Source organism: Plectropomus leopardus, chromosome 21 (genome assembly GCF_026936395.1).
Source record: "Plectropomus leopardus strain MGB_pleo_1.0 chromosome 21, ASM2693639v1, whole genome shotgun sequence".
NCBI classification, from domain to species: Eukaryota; Metazoa; Chordata; class Actinopteri; order Perciformes; family Serranidae; genus Plectropomus; species Plectropomus leopardus.
Window position 1 is genome coordinate 9,960,211 of NC_142196.1, and position 20,684 is coordinate 9,980,894.

Here is a 20,684-nt window from a genome sequence, read left to right on the forward strand (position 1 = left end):
AACTTTCCTAAACCCTGAAAATAACATTGGAGTTCTGGAAAAACTAGAATATGACATCCAGCACACTATGTTCTGTCAGGCTCAATCAGGGTTCCTGTGGCCTAATGCAAGGCAGATTTAAGACTTTTTAAGATGTTCCTAATGCCACCCGTAATTGAGTTTAAGACCAATTTTCTATTAACCAAAACTGAAGGACAATTTTGTTTTGCACAAATGTCTATTGTGACATAAAAAATGACTTTTGTTGTCCAGTGAGGAAGATTACATTATCTATGTTAAATGTTGTGGAAAAAAGAAAAACTTTTTTGAGTGGAACACATGCAAGACATTGAACATATAATATTATCAAAAATGGTATCTCTTTGGTTTACCTGCAGTAGTAGAAAATATCTATTGAGTCAGGTTTAGTTAGCATAAAGTTATATTAGGAAATGTGATCAAAGTGAAACAACAGTCAGAAAACACTTGTATGTGTTTAGTGCAGCAGCATTATATGAGTGGGAATTTGGCAGTGCATCATTGCATCGACAATAAAGATGACTATACACATAGTGAGTCCTGATTTTACTCTGACGTTTAAATGTACAAGACAAATATTACTTCTGACTCAACTGACTTACAGAAAGCCACTGACAGCGAAAACACTGCAGAATGTCAAGCAACTTCCCTGTACACATTAGTTCTCAGTGTTTATCGAGTGCTTTTACAGCCTTATCTTGCCCCCCCCCCACCCCCCGTCTGACCAATCTGCCGCACAGTCAACCCACAAATATTTCATCACATTTAGAGCCGTGCATACTAAATAAGCATGAAACAGTCTGGGAAACTAGACAGTGACAGAACAAGTGGCTGCCAAAATGAATTTAGTTGTCTTGCAACAAATGCAAAGTCATCCTAAAATGCTTGCAAAACTCTGAGTCTGATTCACTGGAGAAAATCAAGCAGATGTTTTTATTTATTTAAATCATATAGTCTGCGAAACAAGTTTGTAATGGCTGCCACTGCCAGTACATGCAGAGGCGGATACTGTGAGTGCAATATTTTGGACTAAAAATGTTTGCACCGTATGCATATCCTAAAATTAAAACCACCATGTGCTTAAGCAGGAAGCATAGTGCAGGCTACATTATTTGCCCTACACACATGCTTTACACAGTATGAAATAAGTGCTGATCTACAACTGTTTTTCCAGTTATAAATTTGACTCACAGTTGTTAGTTAATCCAAAATTTGAAAATCACAAGACTAATAACAAATTGCTCTACAAAAGGACTTTTATTCAATAACAGAAACACACTGATAAAACCATTAAACACAAATTAAAACACTGCTAGCTTGGATCAACAAAATCTTGTTTGGTGAAGCACAAATTCAGTTGTTCAGCTCATCACAACCTCTTACTGTGCTGCAGCTTCCTCCTGCCTCACCTGGAGCTCTATGGTCTTGTTTTTTACTTTTATTTAAAAGGTGTTATTCATTACAATAATCACTTCCCAAAGGAATCAAAGAAGCAGTGTGTTCAGTCTATTTTCCCTTCTTAAATTTGCCGGGCGTTGCTCCTGTCTTCTGCTTCTTTTTTGCTGATCCTTTTGGCTCAGGTTCCTAAGTTTGGCAAAAGAAATAGAAAAAAAAATGAGTCCAACATTTAGAAGGTAACTGAACATCCACAACAACAATCTACTGTAAGAAAAAAGTGAAAATATACACCTGCATCAAAATACAGTAAGCCCAATGAACATACTGCATACTGTATTTGTTCTACCTTTCGTTTGGAGGACAGAGATCCGGTGACGGTGAAGAAAGAGTCCAGTCGTCCCTGTGTGCTGCCCTGTCGGCTCTTCACAATCTTCTTACAGCCGTTACGGATCCTGTCCTCACTGCACACAAACACACAAATCAATAAATGAATCATTAATCATGTACACATTATCATATCCTCAGTGTTATTTCCAGAAATCAATTTCCCCCTGAGGAATCAAAGTATTTTTTTCTGAACTTTACATTATTTTTCTTTTCTGAGAAACAAAAACAAGCATCCAAAGCAGCATTTAGAAGATTGTAAAAAGTAACAAAACAACTGCCAGGGCTCACTGTAGTAACTGTCATTATGAAATGAACTCTAAAGCTCAGATTTTATGAAAAAAAGGTTGCATTCTCGAATGATGCTTAAACCGTAAACTCTGCCTCTAAAGGGCCAGCAGTGCAGCCTTGTGGACAGATCTTTGTATAAACAGTTGATCTGGTCATATATAGACAGCACACACCATGTGTGTATTGCAGTTATCCTGTGCAACTATCAATCATCAACAGTAGCTGTACAAGTAAAGTTGTATATAGTGTGTATAGATTTTATGTTACTTTATTTTTATTTTTTCTTATTTGTATGTAGTAATGTTTTATCCTTTTTTGCACTCAAGTCACTTTTTTGTGCATTTTTCTCTGTTTCTGTGACATGTAAATTTCCCTGTTGTGGTATTAAGTAATTCTTATCTTCACTGCAACCACCCATGTCATCATCAATAAACTCAAAAAAAAACCACATCAGATGAATCCAACATGAAGGACAACATTGAAAAGAGTCTGCTGATGTTTCACCTGAACTGCTTCTCGCTGCACATGAACTGGATCAGTCCCTCCTCGTCCGGCTCGCTCCACTTCAGCTCCACTGTCGAACAATCCACCACCTCTGGCTTCAAAAACAAACCCCTGGCCTCTTTGTAGAGCCAGTCCTCTGGAGCAGGGTGTTTCTGCATGAAGACGGGAAAGATGCACACAAATAATCAGAGCCAACCCTCCAGTTTAACAGCCTGGACCTCTGGATTGTAGCAGACATCAACTTACGTTGGGGTCAATGTTTTCCAGGATCTCCTCGATGCTGCCGTGCTGTCTGATCAGGTCGATGGCTCTTTTGGGGCCGATCCCCTTGATGGTGCCGCAGTAGTCACAGCCCAGCAGAATACACAGGTCTATGAACTATGATGGTGCACAGAAAGGAGACCGTAGTATCACTCCTGTGCCTGATCTAACTGTGTTTACAGCTCCACAGCACAAACAGATCTAATCACCAGGAGGAGGTTGTGATGTTTCTGTTAATATTTGCATGCCGTGTTGACACTGCACCACAGGGTGTTTGCAGACTGCACATGTTAAAAGCAGGGGAGGTTCCTGAATTTTCAGATGGAAAATGACACTAGGAATAATTAAAGTGCTGCAACTTTCTCATGTCAGAGAAGAAAAGTTTACCTGTTCATTGGTCAGGCTGATGTCCTGCAGGATGCGACTGAAGTGGAACTCTTGAATAGGAAGTTTCCTAAAACAAACAAATTCTGCAATGTATTATAAAGGTGGATGCAGTAATACATAGCAATTACTGTTATTTGTGTTGTGACACAGTTAGCGTCTCCTCTTTCAAACCTCAAATATACACAATTATTTCAGAGTGAAGATGAATGGGAATAATATATGTTTATGTCTACGGGCTCACAGTGATACAAACAATAAAACCATCAATAAAGCTTTTCCATATGAGTTTAGTTAATACTTTAATAAAACAGAGGAGAAAATGTATGGGACAGAACAACCACTAGTTTTATGGCTGTCATGCCTCTGGGCTGTCATGCAGTGTTTCTCCTGAATTATTCAGAGCTGGTAGGACAATCCAACAACACTGCCCTTATTAAAATATGAACTGTGATAGCACGTAATAAGTAATTTGGCCCCATTTTGCCCTTTACACGATATTGAATAGTTAGAAAAAAAATGGAATTGTTGCCGATTAAATGTTATTAAAGTATAGAAATAAGATTATTTCTCAGGTTAAATTTCAGGGAAAATCTCATTCCTTCAAATATCTCTTCTACAGGGCCGAACAGTTGATATATATGATGCATTAACGTTGGGAAGCAGGTGCAACATTACTTTGCTTCACTGGCTGTGAGGTGTCTGAGCAGCACATTTGTCCCAAAGGTCAGCCCGTCCATATCCTCCGTTGCCGTGGCAAAGACCTTCCCTGATTTCACCAGAGCAGCACAGCTGGCCTCCGCCTCACATGGAGCCTGCAAAAGAAAACAATGCAAATCACATTTCACAGAGTGATTCACCCGCACCTGTCCTGTTGAAACAGATTTCTCTGATGTGGCTAAAATACTTCAGGGGTATTTCACTACACACAGACTCAAAATTTACTTCCTCATTTCTCCAGATGTATTACAGGGTGAGGACATTTCTGTTCAGGTGTGCTGAGCAACAACAAAAATATACTTCTGGTGCCTCACAAGATAAGCATTTACTGTTTATGTTCTAACTTTTGTGTCTATCAGGGCCTGCAAAGAATATAATAGAGATAAACACCCAATTGGAAAATGATGACAGAGATGAAAGACTGAAAAAAAAAACAGATTCCTTAAAACTGTTTCATAAAATCACTGTTGATACAAATGTGAAAATGTTCTTAAAGCCAGTGAGAGTTGCAAAGTGACCGTCGCTCTAACCTCAATGTATGGCACTCCCATCAAGGTCAGCAGCTTCTTGCACTCATCATTATGCTGCTTGGTGACTTTTACCAGACGCTTGGTGAATTTGTCAATGTTCTCCTGTTCGCCTGTGTTGGGAAAAAAAATTGCAGACATTTCAATACTTATCAAGGTCAAACATTTCTAAAATCTTTACCATGTAATTAAAACAAATTACATTTTAAAAAAAATCTAAAGACTGATCACAATGGTTTTTCTCTGATTAACTGGATTAGAGCCTAAATAAAAACACAGCACATCAAGGCCACACTGACACAACTCCTGATTACTGTTAAATAAATTATGAAAAGTATTAACTGTACCCATTTCCTGGGCCTGAGCCAGCAGCTTCTCAGCCTCTGCCCTCCTCTCCCCTCTCTTCTCCAGCTGGGGGTGACAAGAAGAGCAAAGACAGAGAAAGAGAAATATGAAACAAGAGACAGAGGGTGTAGCTTTAAAAAAACAAAAAACAAAGCTACTTCATTTTCACACATTATTTTTATCAGAGGGTGAGAAACAAAAATCTAACTCTGCAACATTTTCTTGTCACATATTCCATTACTTTCAAAATATACAATATACACATATGGAGAGATTTAAAATATTATTGCATTTACTGATCTATCAAACAATAGATTACAGGGAGTAACATCGTGGTTACACAGTAAAGAGCGCCACTTTCAGACACCACACTGTTTGATATAAACAGGTGATCAAGATTACGTGTGAGGTGCAAACAACAAAAATACTACACAGAAATGTAAACAAAAAAAGGTGCATTTTGACTGCAACTTCCACAATACCAGTATGCAGGGAGAAGAGCACCAAAGGAAATCAGAGCCCACACTAACCTCTGCTGACTTGAGCTGCGGGGGCTTGCCATCAAACACATATACAGGTTTGATACCATGTTCCAGCATGCGGATTGTCCGGTAAAACATTCCCATCAGGTGGCTGAAAAAAAGAGCAAGCAGGTCGCAGAAATATTTCAGATTTGAAATAGTCTGGGATCAATCCAGAAAATACTGTATTTTTATGTGTCTTCTGCCATGTCTTCACAGTCTGAATTTCAAAGTGTTTGCATTGTGGAGTTTGTACCTTGTTGTTTCTCCATCCTCGTTTTGCAAAACATTCCCATCCTGTCGTACAGCAATCAGGAACTGGTAGATACACATGGAGGCATCTATGGCAATCTTCCTGCCTGTAAGAGTTCAGAAATGCAGTTAGCTAATTATTTGGCATTTTTAAAGCAGCAGGGGCATCAAAACAATGGCATTAAGTGTGACAAATTATTGCCAACTATAAGTTTTCTGTGAAAGCCTTTCTTCACTGTATTATAAAGCAAAATAAAGTTCATAACATTCCTTTATTTGCCCATAGGTTCCATACGCATATTGGATATTGATCATTTTTTATTCAAGACAAGTAATTTTCTGAACCATCAATTTGAATTATAAGTACATCATTATGACAAATTGCTGAATAATAACTGACTAATTTGGTGCAGGGCTCAATTAATCTGTATTAAATTAAGTACACTTGTCAAGTAATTATGGTCTATTTTGATTCATCCACCATCCTTGTTGTTTCACCATGCAGTCTAATAAACTTAGATCTGATCTGATTATCATTTCTAATGTAGGTTTCATCATCAATATGTTGAAAAGGAACTCGCAAAAGTTGTTACCAAAGTAGTTCTTGATGTCTTGCTCCTTGATGGCACCAGGGGCCTGGTCGGCTATTAGCTTGGCGAGTCCGTGTATTCCCATTGTGTTTGGCTGAAGCTCAAACTGAAATCACCAAAGTCCAAACGCACAAATTACATATATTATTAATTTATATTCATCCATCATGACTTCCCTTTGTAGGGACCAAAACAGGTAAGATCTGAAGTCCCCCAACCATTGTTTAAAGCGTGCTTTAAAAGTTTATTTTGTTTACATATGTGCTGGGATGGATGCCGAGTTACAGAATAGCTTCTGATTATGGATAAAACATTACCTAACTGTATTCTGTGATTGTAGAATTACAGTGACAGATGGCCACATTAAATTGCCATTTTTTAAAGGACACTTGGTTTAGGGGGACAGAACTTGTAACATTAGCTTTGCCGCACACAGCCAGGTTAAGCTGCAGAGGCACAGCTAGCTGGAGGGCTAACACGTGAATAACGTCACATTTATTCCTAACGTGCATGCTATTAGCGGACAGCAACAGTTGTCATTGCTATACTTTACACGTTGATGTAGGTTAAACCGTGTTATGTTTACAAAAGACTCACCAGTTAGCCGTGTTACACGAGCTTGTGCACTTGTCCCGGTGTCTCGGGCGCGAGGAATTGCGTCTCTTTCGCGGGAAATCAAATAGAAGGCATCGCCTATCAATCTGTCGAGCACGGCATCGTTAAAAACCACGAAGAGCTGCGCATCGATAGTGCAGGTGTGATTTTTCAGGTCTGAGTTCTAACAAGGAAGTACTGAAAGGGCATTCGATTGGCTCACTGAGGTTGAAGGAAATCCGGTCAATACAGCAAAAATAATAAGCGTCGTTTCGGTCGGGTCTCAAACGGTGTCATTGCTGCTTTTCGGTGGAGTTTAAGCACAAAAACATACCATTTTGAGCACAAATGGCTCCTGAGAGTGACAATTTACCGGCTGTGAATAACCGGTAACGTCGGAGGTGTGTTTTTGTTTCTCCGCCCACTCCGGAAAACTCAACCGAGTCGTCGTTATTTTTATTTTTTAAGGTGACGTGGAGTCGGACCCCCTCTTCTACACTGTCTCATATGTCAATAAAAGTACTTGGTGTACCCGGATATGAACGCAATGAATCCATAGCACGTTGGGACACTGCATCGAGGATTTCCAGGATGTTTAGCTGTAAATCGTTACATTGAGCTCCAGCATCGGCGCATACCGGAGCAGAGAGGAGACTGTCGGGGCCTGGAGTCCAAGAAATCCAGCGGACAGACAGGTTTTGTTGGATCTGCAGCACTGGGACTGAAGTGACACAACAGAGATACTGGTAGCGCGGCATTTTCTGACTTCCTTTCTGTTTCCATTAGCTGTCTTCGTTTTGTGCTTCTTTGCAGCTGCTGTGCATTAGTTGTTTTTTTTTTTAGTGTTTTTTTTTTTTTTACATGAATCAATAAGGTTCTTCATCATAGTCACGTTTGTTTCCATAGAATCTGCCAAAAAACAGGAAATGTCCTGGGTTTATTCCACTTTGATACTTGATCTTTCTCTTAATAGCGTAGTAAATTAGGGAATAGTCAATTTATTTATTACTTAACTCATAAATATAGAGAAAATGATAATGACCATCTTGACAAGAAATTAAGGGAAATAGTAAAAAAAAACAGGTTGAAAACAAATTAACTTAAATTTCAGTTTATATGTTTTGATATTATTTAATTATTAGAATTATATATTTAAGTTTATGTTGCAGCAAAAAAAAAGAAAATAGACTTTTTTCAGCTCTTTTTGTGTAATTTTTGCTTTTTTATACTTTTCTTTTTGTGCTTATTTTCAGGTAATTTTCTTGTAACCTGTTACTAATTTCTCACTCATTTTTGGGCCATGTCTTGTTAAGTTGCTCATCACCTTCTCCCCATATTTTTGGAAGATATCAAATGACTGAATGACTGCTTTGGCTAAAAAAGTTGTCAGTTTGTACTGTTGTTATATTATGTGTATATATATATATCTATATATATCTATATATATATATATATATATATATATAAAACTTAAGGAGTTCATGTAAAAAAATCCCATTTAAATAGGTATTTTAATGGCTGTCCTAGAATAATACAGTCCAGGAGGTCTAGACCTGCAGGTGTGATGCTACTCTGAAGATTCATAACAGGAAACATAGAAGATAAGAGATGAGCTTTTTGGGACTTACCATTTCTGCGGAAGCTCTTCAGAGAGCAGTGCTCTCTCATGCCAATGCTGCTCTACTAAGAGACCAGTTAAATCCTTGTTATTGTGTTAGAAAATCATGCCCACAATCTAGAGAGCACAAATTGGGGTGAGAATCACAAGAGGCCTGTGATACAATATAATGTGATTTCTTACCTATTTTTATTTAATTACCGCGTTTTAATATTCTTGTAGGCTGCTGAAAGCTTAATTTATATTTGCAATATTATATAATAAATCGATATTTGGTGTCCCCGTATTAATACAATATTGCCACTGAAAATATTGCAATACTATGCCGTATCAATTTTTTCCCCCTACCCGTAGCACATATCCTGCAGGGGCACTCACATTTATTAATCTGAAATCTGCTGTCACCAAAACACTGAACACTTCAGGTCACGTACATCACAGAACATCATCCAAAAACATGATGCTGCTTGCTTTGTGAGGTTGAGGATGAAATTTGTATGATTGAACTATTGCTTTTAAATACGTGTTATGGTAGGTTATTAGCTTTGATTAAGTTTGCATATTTGCATATTCCAGCACTTTCCTTAAAGAAAAAGAAACAATGGCACTGTGGCATAAGTGTAGTGTAGTGTCATCATTTCACTTTCAAAATGTGGTGATAATGAATATTAGCATGAAGGTTTTATATTTCCAATACATTTTGATATTGAAAGCAACATCCTTGTGAGGAATTTCTGGAAGATCCTTGTATGTAAATTAAATCTGACCTGTATAATATCAGAGCGTAACAGGCAGATAAAAACAGATGGAGCTCATATAATTCTGGTCAAAGAGCCCTCCTGGACTGATAAAGCTGATGAAATACATTGTAACATATGGTGGTAAGACAGTCTCTCACAATTCTGAGTGTTTCTCAATTTTCGGCTGTGTTTGCCTCAACTTTGAAGGAGTGATGTTGCATAAAGTGCTCCACTTGACACATAAATCATCACATATCAGGTATCAGTGGCATCCACGTGAGCTAATGTCCTGACTTGTAGTGAGAGACATACTCTAAGTGTCAGGACAGACAGCCCAGTTTCAATCCAACCTGTCCCTGATGAACTGTCCATCTTTGCAACAGGGGGTGATGCAGTGTGGAATAGGACACCTGCCAGGTGGCTGCCAGAGGACGATGGGCCTGCACTGCGTCTTGATCCTGTGCTTGTTCTCAGGCTGGGCAGTGGGCTACAAGGTGGGGGACAACGTGACTCTCTATGTCAACAAAGTGGGCCCTTATCATAACCCCCAGGAGACATATCACTACTACACTCTGCCTGTTTGCAGGCCGGAAAAGGTCAGTCTTTGTTCTGATTCACAGTGTAATAATGAGCTGCTAAAATCCACAAAAACAGCAGATTATTTTGTCATGCTGATGCTTGTGCATGGATATCATTTCAACATTTCTTGTAAAAAAAAATCTGAAAGTTACTGTGCCTGGCCATTAGATTTAAATGTTGTCATATAAGATTATAAACTAGTAGAAATTATTTCCACATGCTTACATCTGTGTAGGGTTTCACTTTATTCTGTGTTCTCAGTCCATCAGACCTTCATCAAAGCATGCATTTTTAAAAATTTTATTTTATTTTATCGAAAGAGGACCATGTACAGTATACAACATAAATGTTGCCATTTGATGCGCTGTGCCAGATTATAGCTTTGAGTTAATTTGCATCTGCAGTCCCTCAGCAGGTCAGAACAAATACACAGCACAATGACATGACAATATAAGGTTTAAGGTAAGACACAATAAAACATAAAACTACACAAAATGTACATCACACAAAACAGCTACACACAATAGCGCATCACATGTGAATGCTTGGCAAATTAGTACATATGCATATACATATATTTCTATATACACATATACATATATGTACATGTACATGTTCGAGAATATTTTCTTCCAGTTCAGACTTATTGATGTTTCCAGTATCTTGCCAAGACTAAGCTGAGTGGAGCGCTGGTCGTAATGCATCATGTAAGATTACAAAAAGGGAATAATAAAGGGGATTTGACATTTTTTTTTATTTATTTATTTATTTATTTTTTTTTTACTCCTGTGTCCATGTGTTTCCTTGTAATCAGGAGGTAGCCAAAGGGGTTTTTTTAGACTTTATTCTGGGACTTCACTGAAGAGGGCTTGGCACATTTTAATGAACACAGAATGAAAAAAAAAGACTCATATTTTCATCAAACCATTGTTTATTTGGGGAAAACTGACGGAGCTTTAAGCTGTTTTACAGCAATGCCTTGGAAACACACTGGTGGGCTAAAAGGATATATAATATATGATAGCAATTGCAATAATGTAAATTAGGATACCTAAATGAATTCCATATGGATAAATAACAGCAGTGGCCGTCAAAGGTTATAAATAGCAATAAAAAAGTAAAAAGGATCAAAAAGTTAAATAGCAAACAAATATGAAAAACAAAAAACAAAACAATAACAACAACAGAAGAAAACAACAGTAAAATGTTGAAAAAATACAAACAATAATAAATAACGACCATGTCTGTGAATTAACCAAAGCAGGAGCGCTGTACAGTAACCATATTATCTAGCACACACTTAAAACACTTAAAAAGATCCAGAAAAAAAAAAAACCCAAGGCACTTTAGGAAAAAAGAAAAAAAATGCATTTATTGCATTGGCAGATTCTAAAGGTAGATCATAAAAACTATTACTTCTTAAAAAACTTAAAAAGATCTACTGACACATACCTACCTAGTCTCAATACCTCTTGTAATTTTTTCTAACTATTTAGAAAAAACGCAAAAACACCTAAATGCTAATTTTGCTATTGAAAAAAAAGTGTTCAAATGTATTTAGTATAAGTATACAAGTATAAAACTTTGAATTATACACCCAGAAACACAAGGTATAATTAATTTGTTTGTTTATGTATACACCTATTTGCTGTCTGTGTGTTACTGATGAGATATTTTCCCTTTGTTTAAGGTTTAATTCATGAGTCATTGAAGAACAGTCATTATTGGAGGTGTGGTTGTTTTGGTAGCAGTGCAGCCAAAATTTACCATAGCTGTAACTTATTGCCCACCGTTTCAGGACATGTACTTTAACATCGAGCATGCAATGTTGCTTTAACTGCGCCAGAGCTGTGTACCCACTGAGTTATGATCAACTAATTCTTTGTTCTGCTCTTTTTTTGTATTTTTTTATACACTACTTTACTCATATTGTTACACTTCTTCTTCAGGTGCATCACAAGTCCCTGACTCTGGGAGAGGTGTTGGATGGTGACAGGATGGCAGAGTCGTTATATTACATCCGATTCAAAGAGAACGTGGAGAAAAGAACTCTTTGCAAGCTCACTCTATCAGAGAAACAGGTATTTTTTTATTTTTTATTTTTACTCAAGAACAGGATGACATAACAATTTGTGAACTACCAGCCTCAACAGTGGATTTAGGCCATAATTTTACCCTTTAAAACCTGAACAAATTGGTTTGATTTCTTTTAAAAACATGGGGAGAAGGCAACAAGCACAAAGCCCAAAAATTAGAAAGAATTTCATAAATTCAAGAAAATTACCTGAAAATAAGCAAATGAATAAATACATTAACTGATAATTAAAATACAGACAAGAAAATGACCTTAAAAAGTGCTGGGGATAAAATAATTCTATGCATTTCTTTTTTTTCTGAAACTTAATATGAAATCTAAGATGATCATATTTGTGAATGTAGTTCTCTGAAATTTCTTACTATTTTGTAAAATCAATTTCTAATTATCCTTTCCTTTTTTAAAAAACTAACCTGTAGGTAATTTTCTTGTCACCTTTTACTAATTCTTGCAATTTGTGGGACATTTTTGCCAAGTTAGTCCTTGCCTTTTTACCTCATGTTTTCAAAAAGGGAGGAAAAAAATCCAATTTACTCAGGTTTCAAAGGGTCAACTAGCTTGTGACAGGCGTCTTAAGGCAGCACAAGAAAACAAATGTCAGTCCTGGTTTCAATGGGTTAAGCTGCTTGATTTTTAATTGAAATTACTGTATGTCTTAAACTGGATGATAAATGTTGAAGCACAAGGACCATTTCATAACCACTTTTTAATAATACTTGGAGTGCTTTGTCAACTTAAGTTGCTTAACATTTCATGAATGGTCCTCATTATGCCGGTCCACTCCATTGTAAGTTTAAAAATGATAATCGAAATATGACAGCCCTTAAACAAATGGGATATGATGGTGGATTTTGTGTGTGTCAGGTGGACCAACTCCGTGAGGCCATCGAGGAGCTGTTCTACTTTGAATTCGTCCTGGATGATATTCCAATCTGGGGGTTTGTGGGATACATAGAGGAGAGCGGCTTCCTGCCTCACAGCCACAAGGTAAACGGTTTGTGCCTCTGAGATATGTGGAGTAGATCAACTCTATCAGGGAGATGAGGAGAGATACTGTGCAGTTTTATCTTTATGCAAAGTTCCTGTTTCAGCTGAACCACAATCACTGTCATTCTTCTTATCTCTCATTTCCTCAACAGCTTTCTTTTTATTTTGTCCCTCTCTTTTGTATCTCTCCCTCTCCTCTTCTCTCATCTGCAACAGGTGGGTTTGTGGACTCACCTAGACTTCAACATCGAGTACAACGGCGACTCAGTGATCTTCGCCAACGTCTCAGTAAAAGATGTCAAACCTGTTCCCCTGGAGGAGGGGGCGGGTGCAGCGGTGGGTGGAGTCGGGGTGGGCGGAGGCAGCTTGACGGTCACCCACACCTACAGCGTGCGCTGGTTCGAGTCCCCCCTGCCTCACGCCCGGAGAGCCGAGCGCCTCAGAGACTACTCGTTCTTCCCCAAAACGCTGGAGATACACTGGCTCTCTATTATTAACTCACTGGTGCTGGTGGTGCTGCTGCTGGGCTTCGTCATCATCATCCTCATGCGGGTCCTTAAGAATGACTTCGCCAGGTGAGTCAGCAAAAGAGTGCAAGTGCTTATTTCTGAGCCAATGTATGGGTCACTTTATGTTTCATGTCTTTTATTATGAAAGATTATACTAAATGAAAGGCTGATAAAGATCAGTGCACTATCAGCATGAAAACATCCTAAAGACTGTAAAGGCTGTTAAAATATCCCCCCAAAACACAAGTTTAACAACCTAATAACTAACCAACAGAAAATATCTTAATATATACATAAAATTATTATTTTTATTTTTTTGCTATTTGTTCATCAAAACAAACAGATTGATGACACCACCCTGGAATCTGGGACATTTTAATGCAGTTTGCGTCATTGTTTTTGACATGTTGGATATAATAATACTGTGAATTTTATATACTGCGAAGGAAGGTACAGGGTAGATCACATCTTGTTTACTCGCAGACAAAAGACGTAAGTCTTTCCTTCTGACACCCACTGCTTTAATACGGTAGGTGTTCTCCTGAAATTGTCTGAGCTAATCGTGTGACTGTATTAAAATAATGGATGTAGCCACTGTGACATCAGCCTTTTTTTGAAGCCAGTAGTTTGGCATTTTGGCCGTTGGCATCTCGGATTTCAGCAGCAGGATGTGATCATATTTGCATGAGAGAGTTGAGCTCACTCACAGACTGTGGTGACCCCTTAAAAGACAGCTTGTCAGTCAAAGCGTCCACACTCTTTAATATGTATAATTTTTTTTCCATAATACAATGTCAATGTCAGCATTTTTCAGCCCCAAAGGAGTCAAATATAAAGTTACATACAGCATCTTGTCTATTCTTATTCTTGATTTGAGATGTTTTCAGATTGATCTCATTCCTTTGTGGACCTTTTGGGCCGACTTATACGAACCATGATCCTATCAGATAGACTTTTTATCTCAGCTTCTCATATCCTGCTCGTGAGATATATGATAAGATCCTGTGTGAAAGCATTTTTCTCCTCACCTGCAGATATAATGTGGAGGAGGAGGGCGGCTGTGATGATCTGGACCAGGGAGACAACGGCTGGAAGATCATACACACTGATGTCTTCAGGTTTCCCCCTTACAAAAGCCTGCTGTGTGCTGTGCTGGGAGTGGGAGCTCAGTTCCTTACCCTCGCCACAGGTGAGCCATTCATTCTCAAATAGACCCAAACACAGCAACACACACACATACACACACACATACACACATAGGACTATTATTTTCCAAAGCAGTATTAGGGGCTATCATTGATCTGTTAGAAAATTGAGCAGACTAGTTCACCTATAGCAGCGGTCTTTGTACTGACCAGCAGAGTGATGTTACAAATAGAAAGCTAATAATGAGATATATATACAGACCACAGATGCAAGAGTGATCACACTAATGTCACCTCATTGCTCCAGGAATCATCTTCATGGCACTGATGGGAATGTTCAATGTGCACCGCCACGGCGCCATCAACTCTGCAGCCATCGTCCTGTACGCTCTGACCAGCTGCGTGTCAGGCTACGTGTCATGCAGCTTTTACACACAGATCAACGGCCAGCGCTGGGTGTGGAACATCATCCTCACCTCGTCGCTCTTCTCCGGTGAGTCTGATGTCAAGGTTTTGGGATCACATCCCATACTGTAAAATCTGAGGAACTGATTTTACTGAAAAAAATCGAGGAAATCGAATGCCTTGAAAAAAGTAAATACAACTAATAACTAAAAATCTTGATTTATTTTTAATTGTTAAGTTTAATTGGAATTTAGTTATATTTACTTAATTGGTTTAATTGAATCACTCTTTCTAAGTTTTAGCATCTTCAGTAAACCAAGTATACTGTACTATATATCTGTATTCTGCTCGTTGCAAATTAGTCAATAATATTTGTATTAAACACATTATCTTAAACATGTTAACAAAACAGAACTCGCTGATCTCTTAACTTCATCATTGGCTAAATCCTCCTTGTCATGATTAAGTTTAGTCAGACTTGGTTCACTGAAGTTGCTAACACTTGAAAAAAAAGAACAAGGAAAGTCCACATGTCATTTTTTAGTTGCAACAACTTCACAAAATTAAGTAAATAAAGCTAAATTTCAAGTAAACTTGACACTTCAATATAAAGGAAACATAAATTCAGATTTGGAGTTATATTTACTTTACTTTTTCACGGTAATGGGTCTCCAGGATTATTTGAAGTACAATCAACTTGTCAGATTGGTTGTGCATTTTGTGCACTTTGGTCGTAAGAGCCGAGTAAAAAAAGTTCATAGAGCACTTGAACATATGCCCTGAAACATTTTTTTACATAAACAACATTGATTTACTTGTTAATATCTTCACAGTTTATTGAAACTTAATTTATGTATTGTCCCAGAAATAATTGTGACTAATGACATTGATATTTTAAGACCATTTTATGCCTTTTGCCATTTTATCCCACTGATATATTGATACTAAAAGCGCGATAAACCTTTTAACTCTTAAGACATTCAGGCGTTTGAATTGGAATGTGAGGAAAGTATCAAAATATCCTAAATAAATATAAATAAGTGTGTGTGAGTCTGTGCGTGTGTGCTTGTGTGTGCTTAGGCGTTGCACTCAAGTCTTACAATGGTAGAAAAAACCCTGCTGTTTATTCTGGCATCATGTTGACTGAAATGTTTGTGACATCGTTGTTATGCAAATGAAGGCATATTAACACAAGGGTAATTTTTGCAGACCTTATTATATATAATAAGGTATACTTATTGATAGTGTAATTATCGTGACAGGCAATCTGTAATGGATTCAAATCATTCGCTGTGTTAAAAGCTTGGTGTTTGTGTGCCCATTTCTCTCCACCCATGCCTTGTTTTCGTCTTTATTTCCTCCTGTCTCTCTTTACCACTCTCTTATTTTTCCTTTCAGCAGTTTCCATTTATGCATTAAAACTGTCATGGTCTTTAAGGAGTGTTAGTTTGCACTCTGTTGGTGGTGGGGAAATAATTGTAAAATATAGCTGAGATTTAACTTTTAACAAAAAGCATTTAAAAATGTAGTCATAATTACTTGTCGGTAAGACACTTTATGAGAGTTTTCGTCAAAAATATACAATGTCTATTGCACCTCGGTGAGAATATTCACCCATATTCTATGAACCACGGTTGATCTTACATGAATATATAGGTTTAATGACAACACAAATGGGATCCGAGAGGCATGACCATGGACAAAGACAAAAAAAACTTCAAGAAACAGAACAGTGATTCACCTTAGAAACTGTAATTCACCCGTCATACAGCTGTGTCTAACATTGGAGTCTAAACATCTACAAGCTCCAAATTGCCTAATTTTAACCTTCAGACACTCTGGAGCCTCCTCACATGCCTGCATGCACACAGTGAAGGACTCTGAGGCCTCCAAAAGTACCTAAACCATGACCATTAGGGGTCGACAGATAATCATCCTGGCCGATAATTGGGGCCGATATTTGGCATTTTGCCAATGTTTTGTATCGCCTTTCTATTTAAATGATAGATAAAATTTGTTAATTGACATCTGCTAATTGAGTTTCAACATGGCAGGAACTTTTACTCTGTAAAGCCTCAGGGAGCTATTTTTATTAATTCATTTTTAATTTAAATGTTCACTTGACTTTATAAAAAATAAAAAGTTGCTTGGATTAGTTGTATGATGTTGAACGTTTCAGTTAACATTTTGCTTAAGGCATTCAAACAAAGTCTTTTGTTGGAGTTTGTTATATTCAAAATTCTAAATATTGACAGGAAGATTTGCATTTTTTATTGTGGACTGAAATCGGTTTCAAATATCAGTTATAAGTCACATTAACTACTAATAACCGGTGTTGGTACTGGCCCTGAAAAACACAATATCAGTCGACCCCAAATGATTGTGCATGAGTCATACATTTATACAGTTACTATTATACTTGATGACATTCAAATACTTCCATACTGAATCATGTTAAATTATTTTCCACAAGAAAACTCATTCTTACGAAGCCTTGTTATGGATCCCATGTGTGCTGTGATTGGCTAGTACTCATCACGCTGACACATCGAGGCTGGAAGTGGTTTGGATTAGAGCAAAGAGGTTATTGTTAGGTCTGATGTTAGAAAACTTTAGATATTCTTTGAGATTAAAGTGGTAAATTTATGAGAAAATATGTCAGTTAGTCAGGTGATGCAGTATAAAGACACAGTTTATAGAGATCGCAAAACATGGTGGGTGAGTGAGTTAGCACAGGATTTACACGCAGGAGAGCGGATTTTGAGGCCTGTGTGAGCCAATGTTTATCATTTTTAGACTTCATTGCCACATTGGCTCTTTCCACCCCAGGTGCAGATAGCACTGTTGGCTATGAACACCTGTGTGCTTGTCTCTGCCATGATGATGTATACACCCAGGTGTAAAAAGTCAAATTGGCTGTTCCACCCCGAGTGCAAATATTGCTAGCTACAGACACCTGCATGCAAATAGCACCTGCCAAACACAAATTGTCTATAAGGATGCTCTCTGCTTTTATTTACAGTCCCATCATTATTCATACATTTGGCTTTTAGCTTTTGCGTTAACATTTCGAAAAGAAACTAGAATAATTTCACCCAGGTCTAATGCTTATTAGAGCTTTTATAGATTTTGGAAAGTGTCGTTTTTAAAGGTAAAAGCTAAATAGATTGGGGCACCTAGAGAGTATTATGGCAGCGTCAATCCATGTTCTGTACGATGTGACAGTCATATGGTACTCATTTAATAATTAATCATTTATCTATAGTATATTCACAGCTTTCACACTTTACAGGAGCGCAAAATACCCTCTGCCACTTCTGGCTTTACTGAGTAATCAAAAAGCTGTATCATTATATTTCATCATAACAACACTGGTCTCATGGATTCTTTTTTTTATTAATACTCTGAGGCAAATCTTCTTAAAGAATCAATGTAAAACGATGTCTGTACTTGATTCAGTTGTTCTTTATTCCCACAGCTCCTCTCTTCCTGACATGGAGTGTTGTGAACTCAATCCACTGGTGGAGCGGCTCCACTCAGGCTCTGCCGGCCACCACCGTGCTCCTCATTCTGGGCGCCTGGGTGCTGGTAGGCTTCCCACTAACTGTCATCGGCGGCATTGTGGGGAAGAACCGAGCCGGCAGCTTTCAAGCACCTTGCCGCACCCGCAACATCGCCCGGCAGATCCCTACACAGCCCTGGTACAAACACACGGCTGTGCACATGGCCATCGGAGGCTTCCTGCCATTCAGGTGAGGCATCCTTATGTGTGGGACAGAGGTGCTTCGATCAAAGGTTGAATTTAATGGCTTTAAAGTCCTTCTCTCCATAGTTATAAAGCAGAGAAGTGAATATTTAAAACAACAAAGGTACACTCCCAATCGCCTTTTAACAGTTAATGATTACTTTCTTTATTTCTTTATTTGTTAGTCCACACAAGCAGGCAATTAAAATGTACCTCTTTATGTATACCTCTTTTATACAAACATCACACACTTGCATTAATTTTGGGGGACAGCATGACATACACAGGTCCGCTGCTGGAGTGGGGGGGGGCATGCTCCACTCGTGGTTCTGGAGTGTGTGTGTGATGAGGAGCCTGATTTAAAAAATTTTGTCCCCCTGTCAGTAATTTCTAATGGCTGGCCTATATAAAAATATTTTTCAAAATGTTATGTTTGATAGCAATAAATTGAATTTATACACTGAGATTTTATTTTTATGACAATAATCTAAATGTAAGTGAATTTTTTATAAAAGAAAATGTCTTTGATGTACCATTTTTTTCCTGTACTTACTGGTGTGTAGCTTTTATAATACTTACTATTAAAGTCCAGAATGGTTTAAAAAAATGGTGAATTCTACTATCTTCAAGTTATACTTTAGTGTCATCTTAACTGATGAGGCGTCACTATTTGCTACTTTTCTAAGGATTTGTATACCACAATGGAGAAAAATGAATAAGCCTATGGCAGTCCATTTTCTGCAGACTAATTTGTCCTTCCATCATCTCCCTCAGTGCCATCTCAGTGGAGCTGTACTATATCTTTGCCACGGTTTGGGGCAGAGAGCATTACACACTCTACGGCATCCTGCTATGTGTCTTCGCCATCCTCCTCTCAGTGGGAGCCTGCATCTCTGTTGCGCTCACCTACTTCCTGCTGTCTGGTGAAGACTACCGATGGTGGTGGCGGAGCGTCCTGAGCACCGGCTCCACCGGCCTTTTCATCTTCGTCTACTCTGTTTTCTACTACCGGAACCGGTCCTCTATGAGCGGCCTGGTGCAAAGCACCGAGTTCTTCGGCTACTCTCTGCTCACGGCGATGGTCTTCTCACTGATGCTGGGCAGCGTGTCTTTCTGGGCCTCACTGGCTTTTATTCGCTACATCTACCGTAGCCTCAAGATGGACTAGACGAGAAATGTGCATTCACAGACACACAACTATAAACACTTTCTCATAGCACACATGGACAATCCTCATATTTCTCCCTTGCTTTCAGTCATACACAACTCACACAAACACACACCTCCACTGTGGGAGGAGAAACAGGGGCCTTTACCGTGATTTGTCAGGAGTTCATGATAAAACTGGAGATTTCATTGTTTTAGTAAGGGATGATTTGCTGGTTGTTTGGATGGACGGATCATGTATTTAAGGGATATTTCAGTACAAAGGGATAATTAAGTCCTTTCAGGAGTGAATGGGTAAAATGTATGATAATTGAGTGAATGGGTTTAATCATTGTATAATGTAGTGAGGCATCTTCTGCTCTGGTACCTACTTCATGGTCTGTCAAGGCTTGGCAGGATCTAGCTCTACTTCCTGCATCCCATCAGTTACCCACTGAGACAGCTGACTCATACTGTAGTTTTGATTAATTATGCAGCAGTGCAAGTGTTATTACTTGCAATTATACTCCCCGGCACAGACAATTGTGGCAGCCTATTCAAATAAAATATGAAAATTATGTTTTGCACTGGCCCTGTCAAGCTCCACATGGCCCTGCAGTGGGTGAGAGAGTGATGCATTGTAGATTGAAGAGCTGTTGGTGATGGGAGCAATATTATTGTATTCTAAGGTCACCACTGATTTTGGTTCTGATGTAAATATAGTCTTTTCAATAAATGCTTTTAATACAATATTGCCAGCAAAAAACTCTTGGGTTAATTTTCTCCCCAGAAAATGTACATTTCCCTTCAATTCTTTTAGAAGGGTCTATTTTCTGCACATCCTGTATAGCCTGTAAATGTCCAGTGAGTAGGATTTTGACAATTATGTTGATAGAAATGAACATAAGTAGTGTAGTATATGTAAA

General features: G+C 38.2%; 2 protein-coding genes across 2 annotated transcripts; one reads left to right on the forward strand and one right to left on the reverse strand.

Moving 5' to 3' along the window:
- Positions 1–1,256: 1,256 nt before the first annotated feature.
- Positions 1,257–6,931, reverse strand: fen1 (flap structure-specific endonuclease 1). Its single transcript, XM_042510712.2, has 12 exons — positions 6,793–6,931; positions 6,199–6,301; positions 5,610–5,712; positions 5,363–5,465; positions 4,835–4,898; positions 4,491–4,600; positions 3,919–4,055; positions 3,244–3,310; positions 2,842–2,973; positions 2,596–2,747; positions 1,763–1,877; positions 1,257–1,602 (listed from the first exon to the last, which is right to left on the reverse strand). The coding sequence occupies exons 2-12, from the start codon at positions 6,278–6,280 to the stop codon at positions 1,525–1,527; spliced, it is 1,143 nt and encodes a 380-aa protein (XP_042366646.1). The 5' UTR covers positions 6,281–6,301; positions 6,793–6,931; the 3' UTR covers positions 1,257–1,524.
- A 121-nt stretch (positions 6,932–7,052) lies between these two features.
- Positions 7,053–20,508, forward strand: tm9sf1 (transmembrane 9 superfamily member 1). Its single transcript, XM_042510710.2, has 9 exons — positions 7,053–7,535; positions 9,531–9,743; positions 11,676–11,807; positions 12,686–12,808; positions 13,025–13,383; positions 14,352–14,506; positions 14,770–14,955; positions 18,346–18,619; positions 19,387–20,508. The coding sequence occupies exons 2-9, from the start codon at positions 9,537–9,539 to the stop codon at positions 19,778–19,780; spliced, it is 1,830 nt and encodes a 609-aa protein (XP_042366644.1). The 5' UTR covers positions 7,053–7,535; positions 9,531–9,536; the 3' UTR covers positions 19,781–20,508.
- Positions 20,509–20,684: the final 176 nt, after the last annotated feature.

Excerpts from the sequence above, each read along its gene's own strand:
- fen1 (XM_042510712.2), bottom strand. The coding sequence starts at position 6,280 with ATGGGAATACACGGACTCGCCAAGCTAATAGCCGACCAGGCCCCTGGT. Across the intron at positions 5,466-5,609 it reads GAGGATGGAGAAACAACAAG|CCACCTGATGGGAATGTTTT; the intron begins GTACAAACTCCA and ends TCTTTTTTTCAG. Across the intron at positions 1,603-1,762 it reads CTCTGTCCTCCAAACGAAAG|GAACCTGAGCCAAAAGGATC; the intron begins GTAGAACAAATA and ends TGCCAAACTTAG.
- tm9sf1 (XM_042510710.2), top strand. The coding sequence starts at position 9,537 with ATGCAGTGTGGAATAGGACACCTGCCAGGTGGCTGCCAGAGGACGATG. Across the intron at positions 11,808-12,685 it reads TCACTCTATCAGAGAAACAG|GTGGACCAACTCCGTGAGGC; the intron begins GTATTTTTTTAT and ends TGTGTGTGTCAG. Across the intron at positions 12,809-13,024 it reads TCCTGCCTCACAGCCACAAG|GTGGGTTTGTGGACTCACCT; the intron begins GTAAACGGTTTG and ends CATCTGCAACAG.